Source organism: Silurus meridionalis, chromosome 12, assembly GCF_014805685.1.
Source record: "Silurus meridionalis isolate SWU-2019-XX chromosome 12, ASM1480568v1, whole genome shotgun sequence".
Lineage (NCBI taxonomy): Eukaryota > Metazoa > Chordata > Actinopteri > Siluriformes > Siluridae > Silurus > Silurus meridionalis.
The window spans coordinates 9,996,327-10,023,934 of NC_060895.1; the positions used below are offsets into that span (position 1 = coordinate 9,996,327).

The following is a 27,608-nucleotide window of genomic DNA, read 5'->3' on the forward strand; positions in this document are numbered from 1 at the left end:
AGTTTATTTTTTTTTAAAGATCTTTATATTGTCTGTACACACTAACAAAAAATTCTTTACAGGGCAGAAAGCAAGACAGCAAGTATTATGGACTTTTTATTGCAGCAATATAAAGGCTTGCTGCGCAGTTAGACCTTATAGCACTACAGGCAATGATTTTGAGCTGACATTAATTAAAGCAACTTTAGACAGATGTGTAGGTTATTTTAATCTATCTGGCTTTAACAGAGTCATTTAGATTATACCATGTCAGTAGATGTGTGTGTCGCTCCTGTGATGCAAAATTGTGTCCTGTTTTTTTTAGGAGGCTTAGACATGTATAAACAGAAGATTGGCGGCTTTGTGTGTTTGTGTGCATGTGTGTGTGAGCGCGTTAGCCACTGGGTCCCATCTGCACGCCCCCCTGCTTATGTTCAGCTAGCCACTGTATGATTTGTTGCTTTAGCTCCTCATTGGGTCTGATCTGGTCCATGGTGAGTGGACTGCGGTTGAAAGGGTCTGTCTGATCGCTGCAGGACAAAAAAGATGAGATCAAAACGAAAATCAGGCCGAGAAGCTCGTGTGTGAAAGTATATGAACAGAACGTTGTGCAACACACCTAAGCAAGTGGCGTGCTATTGTTGAGCGGTCGACTGTGACGTTGAAGGAAGGAAGAACCACAGGATCGAGCATCAAGGTTGACATAATGGGATCTAAAAATTCATCAGGAGCATCTGAGTAGGTCTCTTCTTCCTGCTGATGCCGGTCTGCCAAAGACTTTATGACACAGTTTAGAAGTTAAGGAAAACAACAACAACAACAGTTATAATAATAATAAGAACCAATAATGCATCAAACCTTTATTTTATCTGCTAGCTGGCTGAAAGCCACTATAATATCCCCAGGTTTGTTGATCTTCTTTAGGACTCGAACAGTTTGACAGAGAAGAGTGGGGGAATACGACCTCCCATCCTTTGGGACCGTGGCACAGAAGTTTTCCTCATCTCTGAAATTTTTTTTGTTTGTTTTAGTTGAAGCCCTTGATGATGTTGCTGGAAATGTACACATGTTAAATAGATATAAAAGAGCCTACCCCAGGTTTAGGTAGATAGTACAAATGTCTGACACAAGCTGCTGAGGCTTGAAGTCAAACTCGCTGAAGTCTTTCACTTTCAGAGCACCCATCTTGGGTCCCACCAAGTGTTGCAAAAAGTAATTGAGCATGGAAATGATTCTTTCAGCAAGGAAAGGATGAACAAAGATGCCTTTGATTTCTGAAAGAAAAAAAAGAAAATTATAATCACCAAGAAATTCAATGATATTTCATCATGGTTCTTTAAAGGCACAAAATACCACCACATATCTCACCCGATGTCAGAAAAGCCAGGGTTCCAATCGTCTCATTCGACATGATATTGTGAAAGCGAGCCAGCTGTCCAAACATCTGCAGACTGGACTCCTTCTCTCGGCGGGCGTCAGGAGCCAGACCCTCCCACTCACCACCGTCCCGTTCTATCTGTAGGAGCTTGATCTTACTCAGGTACTAAAACCAAAACCCCCCAGACAGAACAAGGGTTCAGCTAAATCAATTTATCACACAATCATTTCACATAGGTATTTCACTGTCAGATATCTGAGCAGCACTACAAATGCACAATACATATATAAAATAATATGCAGTCAAAAGCGAATACCTGTATAGCCTCATCTAGTAAAAAAATGGCATCATTCATGAGCAGATTAAGAAACCTCAGGAAGAGTGGTGGATTCATGGCCTCAAGATTTTCAGATGCGAAGTCTGCCAAATGCTAAAATAACATACAAAAGCTTCAGGATCTTTTTAACCTGCATTTAATTACAAACCAAAAGTACAACAATTTGCTACCTTTTACAAAAAAGAGGCCAGTTTTTAATGCAATTAACTTTCCCTCAATATTTTTCTACCTTAATGCTTTTTCTATAGTTCTCCTCTCCCCACATGTACTTCAGAATGGGGTACATGGGCCTTCTGTAATTAAACTTCTGTTCAAACTGGTGAGGATCACCTAAAAATATAGATGAAAGGAAAGAGAACACAGGTATGCCATCACAAGTGACAGAGAATAGATGACGTGTTAAAAAAAGGTGATTTGAAACTCACCAGTGAACTCAATGTCAACAAACACAGTGATGAGAGCCTCGGCTAGATGGGGTGCATGGCAGTAGGAGCAGAACGCCCTCTGTCGCTGGAACATAATAGTCTGGGGAGCTCCGGGTGATGCGGAATCCATATGCGGCATCACGGCCTCCAAAACCTCAGCCAGCTTTGCCCGCAAATGTGGATTTTTCATTCTGCCAGTAAACAGGTACGTTTGATATCAATAACATAACACCTGAAAAGACACACGTAGAGAATGTAAAAGGTAACGTTTTCTCCACCTCTCTACATTTCCCATATACACCGTGATGAAGTTGAAGACTTGCTCCAAGTTTTCCGTGGATGACTCCAGCACCTCGTCGGCAAAGCGCCGCAGGAATATGAAGAAATCGCCCATGTTATCAGCAAAAAACTCTGCAAAAGCACATAAGCCCGATATACTTTGGCGAATGCTGAAATACAGCAAATCTATACGAAATATCTAATCGCCTCTAACAGGTATTTGAGACCACAAAGAGGTCTTATTAATAAGAAGCTGTATCACCTGGCACATAGCAGAGCAGGCTGTTCTGTAGTGGAGGCAGAGGGAAGGAGAGGGGAATGTGCTCAGGCCCCTGGTTTCCCAGACTGAGTTGTACAAGCAGAGAGGCACAGGACGCCTGCAGATTGAGGCAGTTCTGGAGCATGGCAGGCTGAGTGGCAGCAGCCTTGGTGGACAGGTAAACGGTCATGAGGCGCTCAAACTGTTCCCGTAGCTGCTCTGCCATTGGCCCTCCACTGAGCTGTGCTTCCCGCCACGTGCCCTGCAGCCGATGCAGCGACTGGTTCATTTTCACCATCTGATCATGTACTCTGTGCAGAGAAATTTACATAATTGTTTTTGATCAGTAATGAGGTCTATGAGAGGAAGAAATTAAAAATGTTTGAGCTGTTTTCCAAAAGCAAATTGTGTTACAATGCCTGAGTAGGGTTACACACGTGTAGTGTTAACGTGGTCATTTTATTTTTTGCTATATTGCTATGCTTTTTTGCATATTAGGGGAGAAAAACACCAGAAATGTTACTAATGTCAATAAAATGGATAATTCAATTCTACACCACTATAAGTGTAGCATGTAAATGCTTGGCCTGCTTATTATAATGACGAATAACAAATATAAAAACCATATTCTACAACACTGATTTTATTTGTTCAGTGGTGTTCCATGAATGCTTATATTAGCTTGGAATCATTCATTGTGCATCAGTATTTTTGACATAATTGGCAGACAAGGCAAACAATACTTTAGATATTTTAACAATACATAAAATATAAATTTTTCACATATAAAGAGGACATGGAACATTGATTTCTACATCCACACTAAAGTTCACCTGAAACACATTTAATGCACAATCCAATTTGAGCTTGCTATCTGATGAGCTGCAAACACAGTGCAAGTTCTTCAGGATCTTTTTCCTAAATTTATTGTCTATCCAAAATGAACAGAACAAACGGGCACATTTTGAATGAATCTAAAATGGCCTTTATTATGAATTATTTTTGTTTATAGAATAGTTGTATATCAGCAATATCATGTTTGCACCTACAGTATACTCCAGTATTAACATGTTGTATTGAATATATTTATTTGTAACTTTATTTTGTGCTTGGGTGTTATTGCTAAATTGTAAGCAATAACACCCAAGCTATTATTGTTATTATTATAATGAATTAATCCTGGTAATATAGTAATGGACTCCAATTACTAGTTGGTGCTTATAACCTTCTCATTTATACAGTCCATACCCATATTAGTATTAGTTTAATGTTATTTTACATTTGTAGGTGAGTATGTAGGTAACAGAGCAGAAATGACCTGTGGAAGCCCAGGTGCAGGGTGAGCTGAGTGAGGATCAGGTTCTCTGTGAGGAGGCTGTATGATTGGGGAAATTCAACAGTTTGCTGAGACGGAACAGGAATCAGACATGTCTCTTTTTCAAGCCCTGGAAAGGGAAGTATGCGATTTGTTTATGACCTTTAGGAGTTGATAAGAAAATACATGTGCAACATTCAAAAAGGAAGACAGATACCCTACCTCTGGCATGCACATTCCTATTGCGTCTCTCTTCCTCACTCAAGTCTCTAAGTGCACAGTAAGTGGGGTTAAAGGTTAGGAGTTTCGGAGAATGAGGGCGACAAAAGGGCTGGCAGAGTTTGAGGAGGGCAGCGCCTAGATTTAAAAAGAATGCATCTGAAGCGTACATCTGGAAGAAAATCTCAGGCATCTGGTTAGCCCAGATTTTGGCACGACCCATGTTGGCCTGCAAGCAGTTGCCCAGCCACGAGAGCAGAAGGTGACGAGTCTCTGTCGACTGCTGCAGTAGATTCTTTAGAATCTGATGCAGCTTGTCATGAAACTGGCCCATAAACTAATAAAGGAAATAGACAAAACAAAGAGAAAAATATTCCTGAATTCTATACTCAAACACACTAACAAGACAAGCAGCGTTTTGTTACCTGGTGGATATTAGATTCCTGAATCTTCATTTCCTGTGGGCTGGAGCGGGAGGGGTTGAGGAAAAAGCCATGGTTTTCCACCACTCCTGGGGTTTTCAGCAGACATGATATATTTAACAAAGTGCCCAGAAGACTCTTCTGATACTGAAGTCCATTAATAGGATCTTTGGGCTGAATGTGTTCCACCAAAACCTACAAGAGTGGACAAATCAGACAAGTTTTCACTTTTATAAGGCTTTTTATGTTTTTTCTACTAATTCATAATCGCATTAATTGAAACGAAGCTCAAACCTTTGCAATGTCTTTTTGTTGACTGAAGTATACTAGGATTTCCAAGTAGGAATAAAGCAGCAGCTGGCAAAGATCTAAGTCTTTCACACGACCCTGGAAAATATCAAATACTGGCACCATAACCTCCCCAAAAGTGCGCACTTCCTGGTCAGCCAAAAGGCCAGCGATAACTTCCTCTAAAAATTCCACCACCTCGTCGATATCTGCAAACATTGAAAAAACAAAACAAAACAAAAAAAAATATCAATAAAGAATGTATATTACCACATCACAATAGTGATTATGTAATGGCAATGACATACGCGCTCTGTTGACCGCCTCCAGCAGCAGGTCCAGTAGCTGTTCATACACATTCTGGCTGATGTAGATCTCTGGAGTAAGCAGCACTGTACGAGCATTTGACACGGTCAGGTTCTTACAGCGCACAGCATATGGCAGCAACTTCTCTGGCACTTTCGTGACCTGTTTGATACAAATTTGATGAATAATTTTTAACAAAACAATCACACTGGAAACACCCTTCATATGCCACTATATCACTGCAGGCTAGAATCATATTTAAATGGAAGCATACGTATATTTGAAGTATTTCAGGGTGAGGTTTAATTTATTGAAACAAATAATAGGGCTGTCAAGAGATTTGAATGTTTCATTGCGATGATTGTCAGGAGTTTACTCGTCTGTTCTAAAATGTACCTTAAATTAAACTTTTCAAGTTTTTAATACTTTATTCTACATGGGTATGAACAAACATGGATGTTTATTATTAGTCAAACCATATTCAACATAGAGCATGAAAACAAAATATTTAATTATTATGGTGTTTTAAATTATGTAAATCATCAGGGCGCCAAACCGAATGTTTCCACATGGACAGTTTTAATTGCCGGATGTGTGCGTCATGGCGGATTTTGGTGTTTGATTTAAAACTTGGCGCATCAGTAAAACAAATTAGTGACTAAATATAATTTTTTCGGTGGAGTTTTTTTCTTTTATATCTCGGTAAAGAAAGGATGTCGTTTATTAATATATTTATATTTTTTATAAAAATGGTTCAACAGAAATTAATCAGATTTGTGCCGTTAAAATTAATTTGCGTTTGCATTTTGACAGCCCTAATCAATAATTCATTTATGGCTATAAAGAAGATCATCACTTTAGTTGATATATAGTGATGCTTCACACTTTCTTTTGGCTAGCTTATGAAACACTGCCTCAAATCTGATGCAGGTAGAATAAGCCTTTTTTCTCTGTCGATTCAACTTTTTGTTTAAGCAAGCCATGAAGGAATGCATGCAGGTAGTTGGTGTGAAAGAGGCAGATGTAGAGGACAGAGTAGTATGGAGACGGATGATCCGCTGTGGCGACACCTAATGGGAGCAGCCGAAAAAGAAAAAGAAGAAGATATCAAACCAGAGAGGGTAAATAGAATACTCTTTTTCTGCTCTAATGTCTCTAGCCCTGTAGTTATTCTCTGGTCTGACGATCTTCAGCTTCAGCTGAACAATTAACATGAGGGCAATTGATTGGAAAAAGCGCAACAGAGGATCTGCTAAATTTGTTCAAATACACTCATATGTGCTTTCTGAATATCCCATTACAGAGTTATTCCCCTGTACTGTTATAATAAGGTGCATTCTTCTGGGAAGGCTTTCCACTAGATTTTGGAGCATGACTATAGGGATTTGTGCTCAGATACAAGAGTACTAGCCAGGTCAGGGGAAGAGGCCTGGGGTGTGCTCAGTTCATCCCAAAGGTGTTCAGGAGCTGAAGTCAGAGCTTTGCAAGAACCACGTCTTCAATGATCTCAATGACTTGTGTACACGTGCATAGTCTTGCTGAAACAGCACACAGAGTCATCCTATTGGAGAAGTGTGCTTACTAATTTGTGGGAACAATTTGGGAAGACCTACATATGGGTGTGATGATCAGGTGATCAGAAAACGAGGACTTTTAATCACATCACTCATCCATTTTTTTTTATAGCTTCCAACCTCGAACATAAAACAAACAGCACAAATATTGATAAGAAAGCTCAGTGCTTCATAGATTACTGCTTAAACATTTGATCAGTGGACAATGGAAAAGAAGGACTGAAATGTACTGACTTTTGCATCTTATTGCACTAAGGCTCACTATAGGTTAGCACAGGTCTCCAGGCAGATATATGCAACTGTGTAGAGTTTTGTGTGTCACACACCTCTTCCTTAGCTCTCTGGTAGCAGGCATAAAGGTACGGTATGGCTAGTTTCTCCCCAGCATCGCGATCTGCTGACAGGTTCACGGCGCTGCAAGAAGTCATGTAGATCAGGTGGTTACCCGGCTCCAGTAAAAGAAGCCTGCTGAAAATGGCCTGGGAAGTCACGTGTACATGTATTAGTCTCTTGTACAAAAAATAAATAAAAAATCACAAGCTATTTTTGAAAGTGTGCCATTTTTCAACAGTGTTGAGACTGTTGGTCACCTGCTCTATCGTGTCCATGTCGAGCCAGTCTTGGCCATCGAGGTCAGCTGCCATCTCTTCAAGGAAGACACAGCGCAGAGGGATGCCATTACCACTTCTAAGACTAGGGTCACCTTCAGGTCAAAAATATATTTGAATATGAATAGGTATCAGCATTGAATAAGTCTGTGAAGACTGGAATTCAAATATAGGGACAAAAGTCAGTAAGTCCGAATCTCGGAAAAGTCAGGGATAGGACTAAGATGATTAACAGAAAATGGTGATGTCATTTCCCTTACTTCTGGAAAGCAGTGTTACTCAGACCCATTTTGTGAGATCATAAGAAGCCATTTTTCTTATAGTCTATGACTCATTTCTCAAAAGCATTCGACCAATATATAAATATAGGAAACTCAGATCATTAACGGTGATGAGGATGTGGACAAGCCATTAGAGCACTCACTGTTATCCAAGGTGATAAGGAAGATTCTCTGGATCATGTGATTGACATTAAGCTGCTCACAGAGTTCCTGTCGTGAGCGGAATGAGCGGCTGATCTCGGCCACTGAGTCATCGTTGTCCCCGATGCTGTCTGACACAGAGTTGTCAGACTCGGACTGGCTCTCCCCGGATTCTTCCGCTGTAAGGCATGATTATAGGATTTATGCAGTTATCCATTCAACCAATCCTGTAGCAGCAGCACAATGCATAACGTCATGCTTATACCAGTCAAGATCTTCAGTTAATCATCAGACATCAAACAGCTGTATGAGGGAAAAATATCATCTCTGTGACTTTAAGCATGTCATGGTTTTGTTACCTGGTTTAAAATGCTGATTTTCAGGGATTTTAACACAACAGGTTATATAGAATGGTGCAGGAAGCAAAAACAAATCGAGTGTGCAACAATTCTGTGGGTAGAAATGCCTCTCAGAAAGATCTGAGATCAACTCAAACCAAAGGTCAGATTGGTTTGAGCTGCCAGGAAGCATGCAGCAACTCATATCATCCCTTCTTACAACAGCACTGAGCAGAAATGCATCTCAGCATACACAAAACATAAAATATTTTAGGTGGATGTGTTAACGAAAGCCACATCGGGTTCCAATGCTGTCAGCCATGAACAGGAATCTGAGGCTTTCATGGGTACAGACTGAACCCAACCTGGCAAATCACATGGCCTTTTTTTCTCAACTTGTCCATGATAGACTGAGATTCTTGTATTTTGCTGGCAAGAGTGAAACCTGATGCGGTCCTGTTGTAGCTCATCCACCTCAAAATTTGATGAACACTGTTTTAAAGCGTGCTTATTTGAGTGAATTTACACTACTCTAGCTCAGACCGGTCTGGCCATTATCCTCTAATCTCTCATCAACACGATTCAAGCTTACAAATTTCAGCATCAAGTTACAGCCTGCAGACCCTGTGTTTACAGGATGTTTTTTTGCACTTGTCTGTCTGAACTCTAAAGACTGTGAGAAAAACCCTGGAGAAAATTTGTTTATGAAAGCTGCAAACGAGCCCAACTGGTACCTACAACCATGCCATGATTAAAGTCACAGAGATCACATTTTTTTCAGAACATTACCTGAATTTTTTTGCACTGTGTAGCTGCCACATGATTCTTCACTGATTTGATATGGAAAATTTCATAACAAATTATAGCCTCAGCTATAATGTGTGAAAAATATTATCGTCTATCAAATAACTTTTTTGCATTTGATTCAGCAAAACTTACAACCCACGTTAAACCAAATTGTGTGATTCTTGAACAAAGTTCTTGAACAAAGATTCTTCAAAGTGTCTTTTGAACAAATTCTTTGGTCCAAAAGGGTTAAAGAAAATCTGACCTTTTAAAGAAAAGGTTTTCATGGTCAATATTACAATAATAATTATTATTGTATTACTATTTAAATATTTAAATACTGTCCTAGAAATGAGCTGTAAAAATTCATGTTATCCTTTCACTGTATTTATTATTTTTTTAATCAAACTTTAGACTATTTCTTTCCATTTCATTTTTCATTCTATATTTATATATAATATTTATATATATTTTTATATACAGTATTTTCAGAAAAAAAAAAACAGCTCTGATACCCCTACCACATGTATACAGGTTACACATTACTGATTAATTTATATTCAGCTCCAGAATTATTAGCACCCCTGGTATAGATGGTTAAAACTGGCAATGAAACAAAATGTTTTTGGATGATAATAATTAGCTTAATCTCACCAATGTAGCCTGATGTAAATTTACTTTAAGATAAAACAATGTCCTGATTTAATAATGTTTTTTTTACCAATCTGATTCAAGGATGCTGAAAATTCCTGAGCGGACTGTATTACACAGCTGGAACATAGACACTTACATGGTGGTTCAGCTTGCTGCTGTAGTTTTTGGCCTGATGCAAACTGCTTCGCATCAGCAAGCGAACTAAAAAGAGCAGCAAAAGGGTTTCGAGAGATGTTCTGATTATTGTTTCCCTGGTCTGTCATTTCACTGGAGCATCAACTCCATCCACATGTGCTGAACACCAGCCTGCAAGGGGGAACAGTGGGAACATTTAGTTTCACAGGCTTCAATACAGTGATGCAAGTACCATTTCTCTAGCAAGTTCCATTTCCATAGACCATTTCAATGAAGTAAACAATAACAAACGCGTTGAGATGAAGCATTTCCGGTGGTGCCATTTTTTTTGACGGATCTTCAAAAAAAAAAAAAAAAAAAAGACGTGCACGTACTTTTTAAGTCCAGCTAAAACGGAACAGTTACGATAATCATTAAAGCTAAAACAGATGATAAAGTGGGATTACCAGACCCCTTAAATCAGACATTGAGGCGACAACTTTTCATTTAGTTAAACCTGAAATAAACTGTATCCAGACGTGTATTATTATCTGGTTAAGACCGAGTGCGTCCACACGAGAGAATCGTGGTCTGAATGTCTACAGTTACTTCCTTATCGGAAAAGTCTGAACAGTTTGGTCAAACTTCGTGAATGATTTTTATCCTGTGTTTGGTGACTTTGGAGCAATTCAAACGCTGTCAAAACGTCATCTGTTTGGTTTGTTGCTAAGGAAACCAGGGAGGTTATTAGCGTGCATTGCACTTGCATGACCGGGTAAGTTTGTATGTCTATGCTAACGATAAATCACATTGCTAACTGCATTCTACTAAATTGTAGGGAGGGAAGTTATAATAATGTACTAAAACTTTGAAAAAGGTTTGAAATCGTGGAAAAAGAAGAGTCTGTGCAGAAGTTTTGAGAGTGCAGGGATGCACTGTTTAATCTGCTGTGGTGAAGGTAGTCTATTGGTTGAGTATTGCAATGGTGTGGTTCCTTTAAGAGGACTGGGAGGGTGTTGCTAGTTTCCTCCTGCGGAAGTGATGTTTAGTGTGTTCCAGCACAGGCTGAGTTAAGATGGGAGTAAAATGCAGCACTATGTTCAGTAAAGGTTCCTAAGATCACAACTGACTCCTGTCATTTAAGTATCTTACAGTTAATGTATGAGTTTCACCCCCGATGTTCAATGAACCAGTTGTTGCGATCTTCCGAGCTCCTTCCGGTGTCCTAACTGCAGTCTTAATAAACCGATCGGCAGAACAAGACCCCCCGGAGAAAATTAGTTGTGTTTTATCATAACTTATTGCATATATAAATATTTCATACATTTTTTTAATGTTTGTGGTTAGATCAAGTGAAGTGTGTAGCCATGTTTCTGTGATCCTTGTTGCGGTGGAACAGTGTGTGTGAGGGTTTGAATGCTTCATCTGAGCCTGTGTGTGAGCACCAATAAACAAGAAGGTGTATGGAATACAATGCAGGCTAACGTGTCTTAAAAAAAATTATAAACGAATTCATATTAAATTCTTATTCATCATGTGGGTTTAAGACAGAAGTAGATATACTCGAGTTGCTAGTTAGCATCCAGGTTGTTTTTTGGTCATATAAAAACTTGAATTGTCTGACAGCAGATCTCTCAGTTCTTGTTCTGAGAGAGCATGAACAATGTGGTCCCACACAATATCACTGTGTATAAACCTTGTGTTTCGATTGTGCGCTTTAACTAACCGGAAATGTCCACGTTACAAATACGCTATTTTCAAAGGGAAGGAATGACCGCTGAAATGTTTGATACCATTCCTATAACACCATTTCAATAGTAAGTACTATTTTATAGAGCGAGAGTCATTTCTACAGTAAATACCACTTTTACAACAAAATACCACTTAAGCAAACCAAATACCGCTTCTACAACAAAATACCACTTCTACAACAAAATACCACTTCTACAACAAATACCATTTCAATAGCAAGTACCATTTCTACAGCAAATACCACTTCTACAACAAACACCATTTCAATAGCAAGTACCATTTCTACAGCAAATACCACTTCTACAACAAATACCACTTCTACAACCAAATACTACTTCTACAACAAATACCACTTCTACAACCAAATACCACTTCTACAACAAAATACCACTTCTACAACAAATACTACTTCTACAACCAAATACCACTTCTACAACAAATACTACTTCTACAACCAAATACCACTTCTACAACAAATACCACTTCTACAACAAATACCACTTACAACAAATACCACTTCTACAACAAATACTACTTCTACAACAAATACCACTTCTACAACAAATACTACTTCTACAACAAATACCACTTCTACAACAAATACCACTTCTACAACCAAATACCACTTCTACAACCAAATACCACTTCTGCAACCAAATACTACTTCTACAACAAAATACTACTTCTACAACCAAATACCACTTCTACAACAAATACCACTTCAATAGCAAGTACAATTTCCTCAGTAAGTACCACAGCATTGTCCACTACACTACCAGACCCATGTTGTCATGTTTTTTTCACTGCTCTTTTGTATATTGCAGCTCAGAAACCTGATGTGTCATGCAGTAGAGTTTAGTGCTACCCTTAAAAAATAAGCATGTTATATGACCTAATGCGATTTTTATCCTCGTCAAAGAAGCGAAACATTTCAACAGTTGTCAGAACAGATGTTGTCTGTCAAGTAAGCTACCATTTAGCAGCTAACAGGCTGACATGCTAGCTCGCCCAGCAGCCTGGAGCGAGCACGTCAATCAGCACACTAACATTTCTCACACAGTTGCAAAAAAAAAGAAGTCGCAACCGTCGAAATTAGCTGTAATATTTGTATAATCTAAGGTGAACATATCAAACAAGGCAAACGCCATACCTGTGTAAGCTGTTTGTAATGTTATGGTGCTCGCTATATGTTTGAGCACTGCTTTTTCCGGAATCAACACGAATGTGTAAAACGTCATCAAGCTGCGACAGCACCGGTGCAGTCACCAGTCAGGGCATCATCTACGTTAGTCGTTGAGATTTCACTGTAAACAAGTAGAACTTGGAAGTGGTGCGGGAGTAGCAGTGCGGTGGTTTCATCAGTCCAACTGGAGATTCAGCTATAATGGCGCTGGAAACTTTACAAAAGGAACAAACTTTGAAAATGCGCAAACAGCTGATCGGGTATGAACAAATCTTATAATGACTTTATTTCGTAGAGTTGTGGAGTTGCCGTTATTAAGGTGTCTAGAATTTTCATTTGTGGTATTGTTGAGTACAAGTTGAGTAGTGGCATTAAGTACTATTTTATGCTTTTTTTTCAACTTTATAAATGTGATCTCAGCAAATGACTACAGTAAACATAACGTATGTCTAAAGAATCATGTTCCAGGTCTGGGCAGGTTATATATACCTGCACATTGGACTTATTCGGGAAGACTTTTATTGCACTGCCTCACTGTACATACGCGCAAACCGTACAGTTAATGTCTATAATCTGTATTTATTATTTTATCATTTTATTTTCCTAATTTTTATAGTTTTTCATATTTTTCTAGCACCAACACACCATGACACATTCCTTGTACGCACGACCCATAATACTGGGCAATAAAGATCATTCTGATTCTAACACACTCTATAGACAATAGTATTGGGACACCTGAAATTCCCAGCCATATGTGTGGTTCTTTCCCACACCGTTATCGTAAAGCTGAAGTCACACAGTTGTATAGGGTCTTTGTATGCAGTAGCATTACATTATCCCTTCACTTGAATTAGGAGACCCAAAACTGTTCCAGCATGACAATGCCCCAGTGCACAATGCAAACTCCATGAAGATATGCTTTACATAATTTGGCTATAGAGCCCTGGTCTTTACCCTATTGAACACAGACTGCACCCCAGGCCTCCTCATCTCACCTACATCAGTATCTGACGTAACTAACTCCCTTGTGTCGGAAACAGCACAAATCTTCACAAACACAGTCCAATATCTAGTGGAACATTTTTCCAGAAGAGTTGATCACCTTTGGACTAAATGTGGACTGCAAAGCTAAAAAAGCACATACTTATGACCAGGTGTCTTTTTTACAGTCCTGCCTCAGTAAATTAATTGCACTTTGGATTCCAGGAAATCTAAAAACATGCTCTCTTTATCACTGCTGCATTCCTGAACCTGTCCTGAACAACACTCTCCTCACAGTTTCCCTTGTCATTACAGGCAGTCATGCCGACTCTTTTTCTCCCATGACCCAGTGAAAATAGTGAGAGCACAAGCACAATATTTATACGATGAGAACGGGATGCAGTACTTAGACTGCATTAGCAATGTGCAGCATGGTACGTGTATTTAAAATCTATAAAAATGTTATTACATTTATTTGTATAGATTTTGAACTACAACAGTGAATAGGTTTAATCCAAATGAAGCGATGATCTTAAAGTGTAAAATTTCCGGTTTAATTCTACAAAGATGATGATGTTATGATGTCTATCTTGCAGTGGGTCATTGTCACCCCCACATCACTCAGGCTGCAGCAGCTCAAATGGAGTTACTTAATGCAAACACCAGGTTTCTCCATGATAATATAGTCCAGTACGCAAAACGCCTTGCAGCCACTCTACCAAAGAAGCTATCCGTCTTCTATTTTGTCAACTCAGGGTAAGAGCTTTGTCACTTGAAAGCTACATGTTGTAATAGCATTATGCCAGTATATAATATTGTGGACAAGCACAACATGGTAACAGATTTAAATATTTCTGTTTTTGTAGCTCAGAAGCAAACGACCTCGCCTTGCGTTTGGCCCGTCAGTACACCCAAAATGAAGATGTTATAGTTTTAGATCAGTAAGAAGTTCTTTAATATTAAATGGTCAAGAAAGGTTGAACAGAAACTCTTGTTTTTTTATGTGATCAAGTCTATTTTGCCGCTTTCCTTTTTTGAAGTGCATATCATGGCCATCTTACCAGTCTTATTGACATAAGTCCTTACAAGTTCCGGAAGCTGGCAGGCCAAAAAGAATGGGTTCATGTGGTGGGTAAGAAACATGAACAATACAGAATTTTCTACATTGTTCATAGCTAAAATTGAAACTGGTTTGACTCACACAGGCACCAGTCCCTGATACCTACAGGGGTCTGTACCGTGCAGATCATCCCAACCCAGCCGAAGCTTATGCAAATACTGTTAAGAATCTTATTGATGAAGTACATAAAAAAGGACGTAAGGTATGCTGTCTAATGTGTTTCATAAATTATTTGAGACAGTTGTAAAGATTTGTCTGGCAGTATGTGTTCATTTTGTTATTTTTCTTCTTTTTTTCTATATAGATTTCATCTTTCTTTGTAGAGTCCTTACCCAGTGTTGCTGGACAGATCATTTTGCCTCTAGGATACTTTCAAAAAGTTGCACAGTAGGTGTTTATTTTGTTCTGTTCACCCAAAATACATTACTTCACATGCCTGTACAGTACACATGAGAGGAACTGGAATATTGATATTTAATGCTTTATTTTTTTTTTTTTTAAGTTTTTGGACAACTTCAGAACAGAAAACAGTGCAACCTCGATACTCACGGGGGTTATGTTCTATGACCCCTGACGACTAACAAAAAATGGCGAGGTTTTGACTCTCCTTTTGATGGTTCCTTTTTCAAGGGTACATGTACTGTAGTGTAAACTCAACAGAAACAGAACTTGACATAAATGTTTTATTTACTACTTTAAATAAATATTACAATAATAAAGTTTTTCAAACATTTCTATGAAATTTATTAGTACAAACTCTGTTTTGAAATGTTACTCCGAACCTTCGAGGTCGCGAGTATCGAGGTTCCACTGTATTCTATTTTTAAAAGGGTATTCTATACTGCTGCTAAAATAAAACAGTACAAAATATGAATAATATAATAAGTGCATTTTACAGGTATATACGGGCAGCAGGAGGCGTTTTTGTAGCTGATGAAGTTCAGACTGGCTTTGGTCGTGTGGGAAGCCACTTCTGGGCTTTTCAGCTCCATGGTGAAGACTTCTGCCCTGACATTGTGACTATGGGCAAACCAATGGGCAATGGGCACCCTCTGTCATGTGTGGTCACCACAGAGGAGATAGCTGCTGCCTTTACTGACAATGGAGTCGAGTATTTCAACACTGTGAGATGCTCTTATATTGGTTTGTCATAAAAGATCCCTTATGGTTTATATATTTCATTTTATTTGTTTTGATTATTATTGTTGTGTCCCATAGTGCTCTGGAAAGTGAGCAGGATTTTTAGGATTTTATTTGACTTTATTTTCAATGCAGTTTGGTGGAAACCCGGTGTCCTGTGCAATTGGCCTTGCAGTACTCGACGTGATCGAGAAAGAGGACCTGAGAAGTAACGCAGTCCATGTTGGAAATCATTTAATGAAGCTCCTTCGAGAGCTCCAGGCTAAACACCAAATTATTGGAGATGTGCGGTGAGTGTAGAGGTGACCGCATTCTCTGTTACACCATGCATCATTTTCTACAAGACATATACAGCATAAGTCGTAGGTGTCTTCCACAACAGGTTGCTTGTATTTGGCTTCATCTACTTTGAACAATACCTGCTAAACCCCTCAATATGATTCTATCACAATCATGCTTCACTGGGGGATGTGTTTTACGAGTTATGAGAACCAAAAGGTTTCCGCCAAGTGTAGCGTTTTGGTGCCGAGTCCAACTAATGACCTTTTTTACAGTGTCTTTGAATTGTATCAGTTGGCAAAGGCATGACTGTACTTGAGCCGGTTTTCAAAAAAATGTATAATAATTATTGTTATAATAACTATTCATTAATATACAGTGCTTATTATTAATCTATTAATATGTTCACTTCAAAACGTGGAAAAGTGTCTTTTTAATCCAGATATTGTCACGCTGTTTAACAGAACTTTGTTTTAAGTGTAAACATCTTATATATATATATATATATATATATATATATATATATATATATATATATATATATATATATATATATATAATATATTAACCCACAGTGGTGTAGGTCTCTTTGTGGGCTTTGAACTGGTTAAAGACAGAGTTGATCTTACACCAGCAACAGAAGAAACAGCACTGCTTGTTAGGAGGTAAGAAATATCTTGACATGTGACAATCAATCCATTATCATTTTGTTCATTAAAGACTTACCTTGATCTAAAAGCCTTTGCTCTCATTTTACTTCCCCAGGCTAAAGGAGAAATATATTTGCTTGAGCACAGATGGACCAGGGGAAAACGTTGTCAAATTTAAACCCCCCATGTGTTTCAGCAAGCAGGATGCTGAAAGGGTCACTGAACATATCGATCAAATACTCACAGGTGAGAAACTCATTATTGATCTGATTTACCGATACAATTTCATATTTAATATAATACATAGATTCTAAAACATTTTAGAACACTTTTATTCCTTTTAAAAAAATGTTTTGCAAAATTACTTTACATATTGTTCTTATTATTCAAAATGAACTTTGGGCCATTTACAGAAATTGAAGGTGGCCTGTAAGACCTGGACAACAGAAACACATGGTTAGTAGAAAAATTAGAGAAAGCAATTAAAATGTAATTTTACAGTGTATTTGTACATTTCGACTACCTGAAAATAAAAATCCTTAAAAAAAAAAAAAGAAATTTACAAGAAAATTACTTTACCCCACAGATCAACGAAGAAACAGACAATATAGAAGAAGAAACAAGGACGTGAAACACAACAGTTTTTTTTACTCTATAATTATACTTTGAGCATGTGTATCATTTTATAATTTACATTTTATAATTTACATTTGCCTTGCTTTCGGTCTCCTCTGATTTAAAAGGGGAAACAAAAAACTTTAAAACACAAGCTTTTTAACATTTACATTTATAGCATTTGGTAGACACCCTTATCCAGGGGCACTTTCAGTTATTTTATACAACTTAGCAGTTTACGTTTAAGGGCCTTGCTCAGGGGAAAAGCAGTGTCAGCTTTAAGATACTGGGATTTGAACTTTTTTAATGAATTTTACATCATTTACAATATTAAAGAATTTTCTTGAAATCTTGAAAAATTTATAATAAAAACTTCAAAATTGTCTTTAATAAGTCTTCAACAATGTCTTTGCACTTTCGCAATGTCTTCTGCATTTTATTTACTATATCTGTTGAAAGATGCAGCATTTAGTGTTTTCAGCAAGAGTCAGTTTGCTTAGCGTATTTCCAAGAGAGGAACAATCCAGTGATTTATTGTTCATAGACTTTTATACAAAATTGTCTTGTGTTGAATCAGGAACCTGCACAAAAAAAGAAAGCATTGTGTGCATAAGCCAAAGATGATTAAGAAGTCTTATTAATCTATAGCTACCAATAATTGTGCTATCCTTCTACACAGTGTTTGTAAAGTCAAAAACTACTGAGAAATACATATCGACTGTACACATACTTAAGTTTGTATTTATTAATCATATTAAATGTCTAAATTTTTCCCAGCCTCTTTATTTGCCACATGTACATTACAGCACATATTCAAGCTTAATAGAAAACTGTGGTCTGAGTCCAGGTTCAGCCATGATAACACACCAGAGAGGGTTAAAGACCCAACAGTGGCAGTTTGGTGGTGCTGGGGGTTAAACTCTTAACTTTCTGATCACCCAGAGCTTTAATCACGACTACCTAACTTAGATTTTCCCCTCTTACCTCTTTACAACGGTTTCTGGCTTTACAGACAGACTATGTATTAAAGCCTATTTATAAAAACAAACATAAGAAAACCTATATAGTTTCATAGTTTCATCAACAATACTAAATCCAATCTTATTGCAGAATACCAATGAGTCTAATGAGTGTTAAAGCAGGGATGTTGAATATCTTGTTTAATTGAGTAAATACAGATCAAATTAGATCAGATCCACCCACATCTCCTAACAACGTGTTAAATGACTAGCCAAAATAGTTAAAAGTTAAAATAGTGTTTCAAACATTTTTATGTTATTTATTAGTACAAACTCTGTTTTGAAATGTTATTCCGAACTTTCGAACCACTTGCAATCATTTTGCAAACGATCAGTTTTTTTTTTTTTTTTTTATATCAGAAGAGAGTTACTCTTAGTCCGGTTAAAAAAGAAAAGTCGCAAACTATCGAACGAGTGTCAAGGTCGTGAGTATCGAGGTTCCACTTTATTTTAGACCAAACTATGGGTGAGGAATCTTGAAGTGTTAGATAGTTATTGTATTTTAGCATCGGTTTTTGACATCCGTCAGGTGAAGTCATTTCCACTGGCGAATGCAGCATCAAGTTTAAGGTTTTACTTTTTTCTTCTTTTCAGCATATACATCTCAGAGTTACTCTCCCTTTGGTTGTATATCTTTAGAGTCCTCTTTCTGGATGCATTTTCTCACCTGTGTGCTGTGCAAGGTCACATCTGAAACGATCGGTACGCCACTTGCACTGAGATTCTCAAACGCATCCTTGTCCATGACGCGCAGGGTCAGAGAAGTCCCTCCCTTCTTGATCAGTGTCACCACCTCCTCAAAATGCCCGTGCTCCACCCTCTGCCCATTCACTTCCACAATCACATCCCCCTCCTGCAGCCCTGCTCTGTCTCCAGCATGTCCAGCTTGCACCTAGCAGGGACAAACAGCGTTTGGAGATGATCAGTGATTCATTGAAAAAATCTAATCTGGTATGGTTTTAATATGACTAAGCTGTAAACGCTTGTGAAATGAAACGGTGAATACAATAACATTATGAACAAAAAAAGAAAAGTGACAAGAACCTGGCCAACATAGACTCTATAATCATTCTGGCTATAAGCCAGTTTGAAGCCAAATCCTGTGTCCTCTCTGTGAAGGGTACACAGTCGAGAACACGGCAGGTTGTTGGACGGTAGAGTGTTTGTAGGGAAGCGCTCTCTTTGTGGAATGTATTCTTCATAAAACATAAGTGGTGAAAGACCCAGCTGTAGAAAAGCAAGATATGAATGCATTTCAATTCACAAACAGCACAACACACACTGATTCCACAGATATTTCATGTACTGTAGTTGTTGTTTTAGCTTAAAAAATGTTATTTTCACTGCCATCCCAGATTTAATCTGTAGTAAGCTTTTATGGTGACTTTGGTAGTCTGTTTCAATTGTGGTTAATCATTTGATGCATTTTCCACAATGCTGTTCAACTGTATGCTGATAATGTTATCAGTGGGATTTAATACTTGCTTTATCTCTACCTAAAAAGATAGCAGTGCAGATCTTTATAGTCAGACAAGATAGCAAAAGAAGTCCATTATTTCTATAGTAATTTCTTATTGCTACAATGTTGAATTTCATTGGAAAATGGCAAATAAGGATATAACAGCAAAACCTTGCCGCTATCCTGTAACTAAACATCTTTGTAACAAAGCTAAAAATGTTTCACAGTGACATCAGTGTAGTACTTAACTAGTACTTTTAAGAAAAAAATGCTCAAGAATAACTAAACACTTAAAAAATACACTTCATGATAGTTTTACACTATAAGGTTGTAGAAACCTGATCATCATTTCTGTGTTCCTTTACTGTTATGAGAAGGGTTATTTTTATGGCAAGGCTTCCCCTGTTTGATTTTGGATGGGTGCTATAGTGTTTTGTGCTCATTCAGCTACAGAACAAGAGCATTAGTGAGTTCAAGGACTAAAATTGGGTGAGGAGGCCTGGGGGAGCATTTAGCTTTCCAGTTCATCTTAAAAGTTATTTAGTGGGACTGATATCAGGCTTTGTGCAGGATACTTGAGGTCTTCTACAACAAGCTTGAATGCCCTTTGCATGCAGAAGCATGGTCGTGCTAGAACAGGTGTGGGTCTAATAGTCCCAGTGAAGGGATCAAGGTAATCTAGACACCTAAATGCTTTCAACTTTCTGGCAACAGATTAAGGAAGGCCCACATTTGGGTGTGATTGTAAGGTGTCCACATATATTTAGCCATGTATAAACATGTTCAAATGTGGCGAAGGGTGTAGAATATTTGCAATCAGCCCTGGTTTATATATAACACCCAGTCCTGAAGTAACATAGCAAGATCACAGGAAGACATGAATGCCAAATTATGCATTACATTAATGCCTAAGCCACTATTCTTTGCATATCTTGGAATTCTATCCTCAAACATGTAGCACTCCACCCTTGTGTGCATGTATCTGCATGTATAAATATGAATGTGCACACACCTGTTTGTAGTAATCTCTGCCCTGAATAGAGATAGTAGTAAGTGTGACCTGCTGACCGCTTTGCCGTATTCTGCTGACTATTTCCTCGTGCTCAGAGTTCTCCACCTGCTCTCCATTGACCGCCAGTAGCAGATCCCCATCCTCCATCCCTGCTGCCTCAGCTGGGCTGCACGGGTCCACCTCTCGCAGCAGGTGAACTGTAGTGAGCCAGAAGACACGTAATACATCACTATGAAACAATTCACACTAAAACATGAGGTACAACCCTGAGCAGAATAAAGCAAATTTGTATGAAAGTTAGAGTTGGGATCAGGGTGAATTAATACAGTTTCTTATGACTTGAATATCAAATCAAATCAAATCACTAGTTTATTTGAATTAGTACACATTTGATCATAAGATCATTTTTGGATCTTTGTTCACAATAGAGTAATTAATGTAAGTAACACAAATGATTTTATAGGGCAGGTCTTAGTTAATGGTTTTCTTCAGACAAACTAAAAACTATACAAAATCAGTGTGTAACTGATTTAGTTTCAAGGTGGGCAAAAGAAAATAAATCTTTGGGTCATACTCTTTCAAAAAACAAGCTAATTGGGGACTTTACTATACAAATCTAAGAAGTAAAATAACATTTTATGTAAATGGGTGATCAAAAATGTCAATACTTCTTTCTTTTCATTTTAACTACCAATTTTAATACTTCCTGTAGTATTTAGTGTCAAAAGTTATTTAATGTCACTAACTTCTAAAATATAGTTTATATATAAAGTCTTGAATAAGTATTCACCCTGTTTTTAACTCGTCGCATTCTACAGAATTACAACCTGGAACTTAAATGGACATAATTGGCCTTATATGCAAAACAATAGACCACACTACATACAAGCTACATATTTATACACCTGAACCTCACACCCATATTTTTTTTTCCACAAACTCTTGTCAAGAATTTGAAGCACTTGATTGTATAGAATGTATCTGTATGCTGTAGCTTTAAATCTTTCTATTTTCTTGAAAATAATGATTCCAAATCTGTTCCAGCATGACCCTGTTCATGAATATATACACATTGAGCACTTTATCAGGAACCAGAATTATCCAATCAGTTATTCATGCAGATACCTGCAGATTCAGTTAATGTTAACACTAACAGTCACTATGGAAAGTAGGTGATCTCAGTAATTTTGACTTTGGCATTATTGTTGGTGCCAGCCATCTGGTTTAAGTATTTCTTTTTACTGCTGATCTAAAGGGACTTTAATGTTCAACAGTCTGCAGAGTTTACTCAGAATGGTGCAATAAGGAAAATTCTATCTATTTAAACACTCATTGAAAGAGGTCAATAAAAATGGCCAGACTGGTTTGAGCTGACAGAAAGGCTACAGTAACTCACATAACCACTCTGTACAATTGATGTTAGTAAAAAATCATTTTAGAATGCACAATGCATCAAACCTTATGCCATGGGCTACAGTAGCAGTAGAACACATTGGGTTCCATGCCTGTCAGACATGAACTGAAACCTGAGGCTGCTGTGGGCACAGGTTCACCAATAATCTGCAGGGGTGCTGTGTTTAGAATGTTTTCTTCACACACTGTGAGCCCATTAATCCTAAGCCATCATTGTTTAAATACCACAACTTATTTGAATATTCTTGGTGACCATTTACATCCCCTCTTTGCCACAATATACCCACCACCTAACATTTACATTCAGCATGATAAAGCACCGTGCTACAAAGCAAAATTTGTCTCCTAGTGGTTCTATGAGCATGACAAAGTGTTTGATGATCTGAATTCATTAGAACATTTTGGGATGTGATGAGCAGGAAATTCACAGCATGAAGTTTCGCCTGAAAATCTGCGAGAAATGTGTGATTCAGTCATGTTAACACAGACCAGAATCTCAAAAGAACGTGGAATGCCACAAAGAATTGAAGCTGTTTTGAGAGTAAAGGCAAATCCTACCCAGTATTAGTATAATGATCTTTATAAAGTGCCCAGTGAGTGTGTAGTTGTTATTAATATATAACAAGTAGCAAGATTAATTTAAAAAGCACCATGATGCAATGATCTGCAAATTTTTTATAAAAGAATACTTGCTGCAATTCTCACCAATGTGTCCTGTAGGCAGCTTTTCTTGTCGTAAAAGGAACCCATAGCCCTGTGGTCCCTGGGTAAGGTGTAGAGTTTTTGGTATGTGAGGCAGATTATGAGTGCTGGCAAAAGCAGGGAGAATGGGCAGTCTTCGACGAATATAGCTTTCTTCGCTTCTGCTGTCTATTACCAAAATAGTCACATATTCGCCACTCTTTTTAAACTGAAAACAAAAAAATACAGCAGAAGTTAAATAACCACTAGTAAACTGTAAAGGTTTTGATGAATGCAAAGGCAACCAACCATTTTCATAAGTGCAGAATGTGTGAGTTTTGACACAACGACACCATTGATCGAGAGAAGATGATCTCCTGCCTGAACTCCTGCCCTCTCTGCTGGACCCTCGCTCACTGGGCTTACATAATACTTTCCTCTCTTACCTGCAAACACACACAGAGGGCATATTTAATCTATTCACCGTAGGCAGATCAGATCCCTATCATTTTTTTTTTCTGCTGCACAAGTACAAATAAAATGCACTACCTTCAATGGGAAAGATGCTGAGTCCCAGGCCAATGCCACGCTCTCTGCTGATGTGGCACAAACGAGGACGTGCACAGTCTTCACCTCGATGAACCCTGGACAGAGCCATGAGGTCTATTCCTTCACTCACAGCTGTTTCGTATTCCGCAGAGTTCAAGACCAGCAGACACAGCTGCAATCCAGATGCTTGCACCTTCAGCACCACCTTTAAAGAAGACACAACCAGAGATTTTAGCAAAACACTACACCACTGAATCCCCTCTTGAATTTATGCTTGCATTGTTCCTGTTTTTGTACATACACGCTGAGAAAACTAAGGTACCAAATTGTCATTGTCTTTCATATAAAAATGTGTTTATACCTCATGTTCCATTACCTGAAAAATCCACTCTAAATAATCCGTATTATTAAACAACTGCTCTTTAATACCTTGTAATACTTATGTTGGTCTGAAATTATACAATTGTAAGTTTATGTATTTTGATACTAGCTAGCTATTTTCACGATTACCCATTTGATTATCTTTTAATAGTGGTGCTATTGGGAATTGCAATCTTGCCTGTATATGACCTATTTTTTTTTAAATAGCATGAATCTCATATCGCAGACAGAACTGTTCCCAATCAGCAATACCTGCATTGCTGTCTGTATGTCTATTGTATTACTAATAATTAATTATTATAACATAATGCATGACAATGTTATTTAAGATGCTAAAAAAATTGCAAATCAGATAGGACGGTTTCGTTCCTTTATATTTCGTATAAGCTGACAGGAAAACCTGACTGCTATCCCTTATGTTTGAGATTGTTGAAACTAAATATCTTCTGTTCACACCAGAAATGTAAAAAAAAAAATATCGCATTGACCCATAATTTAGCACCAGAATCGCTACACAGATCAACATTTCACTGTAAACATATTCTATATATTTCAGGGTGTAATATTTCTTTCCTACTATGATTTTACAAATTATTCAAAATATAGATTTAAAAGTACATTCATGCTATTTTCTACAAAAATGAGAGTATTCGAGTGATATTTAATAATTATGTAATTATTATTAATTTTACATTGTCTGTTATAGGTTTACTACTAAAAAAGAAAAAAGTCTCTTTATTTTGGAGAAACTAGGATGCTGTGTAGGATGCAATAAGCAGGAAATATAAGCTAGTACTCAAACAAATAATAAAAAAATATTTAAGGTCCTTACCTTGGAATACTCTTGGTTGTCCACAAAGTCTTCATTGACCTCCAGAATGCGGTCTCCATCTCTCAAACCGCTGCGCTCTGCTGCACTCCATGGGGCAACTTGCTGCACAACATGGCCCCTGCAGCCACTCTCTTTCCGCAGATGAAAACCAAATCCTTGGCCTTGCTCTCGCACTAGCAGGCATAACCTCGGACATAAGTTTGGCTCTGAAAATAGATTCATTCACTGATGTGTTATTTACTAAATATATTTATTAAGGATCTTCATGTCATATTATTTTTCATGTTGTTTACCTGGGTCATCTGAGATCATCAGTGCTGGATTGTCAATTCCTTCTTTTGGGTTAAATGTGAACTTCCTTAGAATTGAAACAAAGTAATAAATACAAGCAAAGCTAATATATAAATCACTTCAACAACAAGGGAGTTATTGATGAATCAATAATGTAAACTTACTGTTGCCTGTCTGTTGCATCTTCTGTTTCTGTAAAAGAAAATAAATAAATATTAAAATAAAGGTGAATATCCCTGCAACTCAGTCCATACAATACATTGTTCTATCTAGTTTTAGTCAAAAATTTTATTGGGCCCACTGAAGTGTGACTGAGGTTTACAATTAACTTAAAAATACTTTCACTATTTTGCTTACTGCAGCCTCAAATTCGAGGCAGAGTGGCCAAGCTGAGAAGGATGTGCTACAAGTTAGAGCAATAGAAGATGTAGATGGAAATTGCATTGTGTGTTTGTGGATTTAGAGAAACCGTATGACAGAGTGCCGAGAGAGGAATTGTGGTATTGTATAAGGAAGTCCGATGTGGCAGAGATGTATGTGAGGGTGGTGCAGGACATGTATGGGGACAGTGTGACAGCAGTGAAGTTTGTAATAGGAACAACAGACTGGTTCAAGGTGGAGGTGGGACTGTATCAAGGATCTAAGCCCTTTTCTGTTTGCAGTGGTGATTGACAGGTTAACGGACGAGGTCAGACAGGAGTCTCCATGGACTATGATGTTTTGCGGATGATATTGTGATTTGTGGTGAGTGTAGGGAGCAGGTTGAGAAGAACCTTGAGAGGTATAGGTACATGCTGGAGAGAAGGGGAATGAAAGTCAGTAGGAGTAAGACAGAGTACGTGTGTGAATGAGAGGGAGGGCAGTGGAGTGGTGCGGTTGCAGGGAGAAGAGGTGGAGAAGGTGGAGGTGGGGTCAACCGTGCAAAGTAATGGAGTGTGTGTTAGAGAAGTGAAGAAAAGAGTGCAGGCAGGGTGAAGTGGGTGGAGAAGAGTGACAGGAGTGATTTGTGATAGAAGAGTATCTGCAAGAGTAAAAGGGAAAGTTTATAGGACTGTGGTGAGACCTGCGATGTTGTTCTGAGAGAAGCCCGATTGAGATGGTTTGGACATGTGTAGAGGAGGGACATGGGGTATATTGGTAGGAGAATGCTGAGAATGGAGCTGCCAGGAAGGAGGAAGAGAGACCAAGGAGGAGGTTTATGGATGTGTTGAGGGAAGACATGCATGTAGTTGGTTTGAAAGAGGCAGATGTAGAGCACAGGGGGGTATGGAGAAAGATCCGCTGTGGCGACCCCTAATGGGAGAAGCCAAAAGAAGGACATTAAAGTTTCTGTATTAATTTGAATGCATTACTTGGATCACATTTCTTCTCTAATTTAGTTACGTTCTGAACAGACAAACATGTTGTTTCCATAGAGTGTAACTTTAAGAGGAACCTTTGATTACTCTACTCCATGTTTGATAGGAGCAATCCAAGCTTTTCCTATTTACTAAAAAAACTAAATAAATCCCCCATCTAAAGATTTAACTGACAGTATTTAAGGCAAAATACAATAAGTAGAAACAATTTTACATGGTTATATCAGTCCTTTCTCAGATACTTGGATAGTTGCATGCATAAGATGTCTACTGAAACATTTTTATAAAAACCTGTTTTCCTAATTTTTCCAAACCTCAATACAAACAAGTTTCTCAAAATGTTGAAAATTGTTAAACTGGTATACCTGGTTTTATAAAATACACTTTTTTCTAAATAAATGCAAATATAAAATACCAATATAAAAAATGGTTATAACAATAATATAATAACAATAATATCAGAACTCCCCTTTCAAAAACAGGTGACATCTACTGTTCAATGTGTATTACGGCACAAGTACACTAATGAAAAATCCCAGAACAAAAAGTATGAAGTGTACATTGCTGATTGTGTAGAATCTGAAACCATGTATTTTTTCCCCCAGACAATAAAACGATCAAATCAAATTGAAATAAATGTGAATAACAAACTAATTCTGGTTCCGGTTACCTGTGCTGTATTTCATGGCGTTGCTTGCTTGCGTCTTGGCTGGATGACAGAATTGCACTGTTATTGAGTTCAAGGTGCACACCTCAAGCACAAAGGCTGTTCACTGGACAGAACTCCTCCTTTCTCCTTCACATTAACTCACTCGAGTTTAATATTTAAGCTGAGATTTATGAGACAATATCAGACTCAGAGTCAGTCATCAATAAACCCCAGTGTTTTGATTTTACAATGATTACATAATATTGTTTAGGGCACTGAAAGTAAACACATTAGAATATTTTAATGAACAAGATGAGTAGAAATAAAATTCAATTGAATAAACAATCCATAAAAAAGAATCAGATTGAGGGTTTTTTTTTTTTTTTTTTTTAGACATTTTGCTTGTTTATTTAGTTTTTTGGAGAGATTGGCATTCACATTATACTGTATTTATAAAAATAAACTTTTTTAAGTGTAATTAAAGGCACAGTGATTGGGTTTATCTTTCTAAAACCCATGTAACAAGGTAAATCTGCCA

At 37.8% G+C, this 27,608-nt stretch overlaps 3 protein-coding genes across 5 annotated transcripts; 1 reads left to right on the forward strand and 2 right to left on the reverse strand.

Moving 5' to 3' along the window:
- Positions 1-16: 16 nt before the first annotated feature.
- On the reverse strand, positions 17-12,718 carry ube4a (ubiquitination factor E4A (UFD2 homolog, yeast)). The gene is made up of 20 exons (XM_046862665.1): positions 12,606-12,718; positions 9,726-9,895; positions 7,814-7,990; positions 7,372-7,484; positions 7,108-7,260; positions 5,210-5,369; positions 4,908-5,110; positions 4,617-4,808; positions 4,195-4,528; positions 3,976-4,102; positions 2,661-2,968; positions 2,398-2,530; positions 2,120-2,310; positions 1,924-2,024; positions 1,674-1,787; positions 1,348-1,522; positions 1,073-1,253; positions 838-985; positions 599-756; positions 17-509 (listed from the first exon to the last, which is right to left on the reverse strand). The coding sequence occupies exons 2-20, from the start codon at positions 9,850-9,852 to the stop codon at positions 374-376; spliced, it is 3,231 nt and encodes a 1,076-aa protein (XP_046718621.1). The 5' UTR covers positions 9,853-9,895; positions 12,606-12,718; the 3' UTR covers positions 17-373.
- phykpl (5-phosphohydroxy-L-lysine phospho-lyase) lies at positions 12,712-18,197 on the forward strand. 2 transcript variants are annotated; one of them, XM_046862670.1, is made up of 13 exons: positions 12,712-12,898; positions 13,938-14,056; positions 14,219-14,378; positions 14,489-14,563; positions 14,663-14,750; positions 14,828-14,944; positions 15,047-15,129; positions 15,641-15,866; positions 16,018-16,172; positions 16,737-16,826; positions 16,927-17,057; positions 17,225-17,267; positions 17,398-18,197. In XM_046862670.1, the coding sequence occupies exons 1-12, from the start codon at positions 12,840-12,842 to the stop codon at positions 17,242-17,244; spliced, it is 1,323 nt and encodes a 440-aa protein (XP_046718626.1). In that variant the 5' UTR covers positions 12,712-12,839; the 3' UTR covers positions 17,245-17,267; positions 17,398-18,197. The 2 variants fall into 2 exon arrangements, with proteins under 2 accessions (XP_046718626.1, XP_046718627.1); XM_046862671.1 differs by lacking the exon at positions 13,938-14,056 and having other exon boundaries at positions 12,762-12,898.
- Positions 17,872-27,532, reverse strand: pdzd3a (PDZ domain containing 3a). 2 transcript variants are annotated; one of them, XM_046862669.1, is made up of 11 exons: positions 27,092-27,532; positions 25,228-25,255; positions 25,066-25,130; positions 24,773-24,978; positions 23,560-23,764; positions 23,320-23,456; positions 23,035-23,239; positions 20,917-21,113; positions 19,490-19,672; positions 19,113-19,337; positions 17,872-18,007 (listed from the first exon to the last, which is right to left on the reverse strand). In XM_046862669.1, the coding sequence occupies exons 1-11, from the start codon at positions 27,105-27,107 to the stop codon at positions 17,975-17,977; spliced, it is 1,500 nt and encodes a 499-aa protein (XP_046718625.1). In that variant the 5' UTR covers positions 27,108-27,532; the 3' UTR covers positions 17,872-17,974. The 2 variants fall into 2 exon arrangements, with proteins under 2 accessions (XP_046718625.1, XP_046718624.1); XM_046862668.1 differs by lacking the exon at positions 27,092-27,532 and adding an exon at positions 26,127-26,174.
- Between the last annotated feature and the right edge of the window lie 76 nt (positions 27,533-27,608).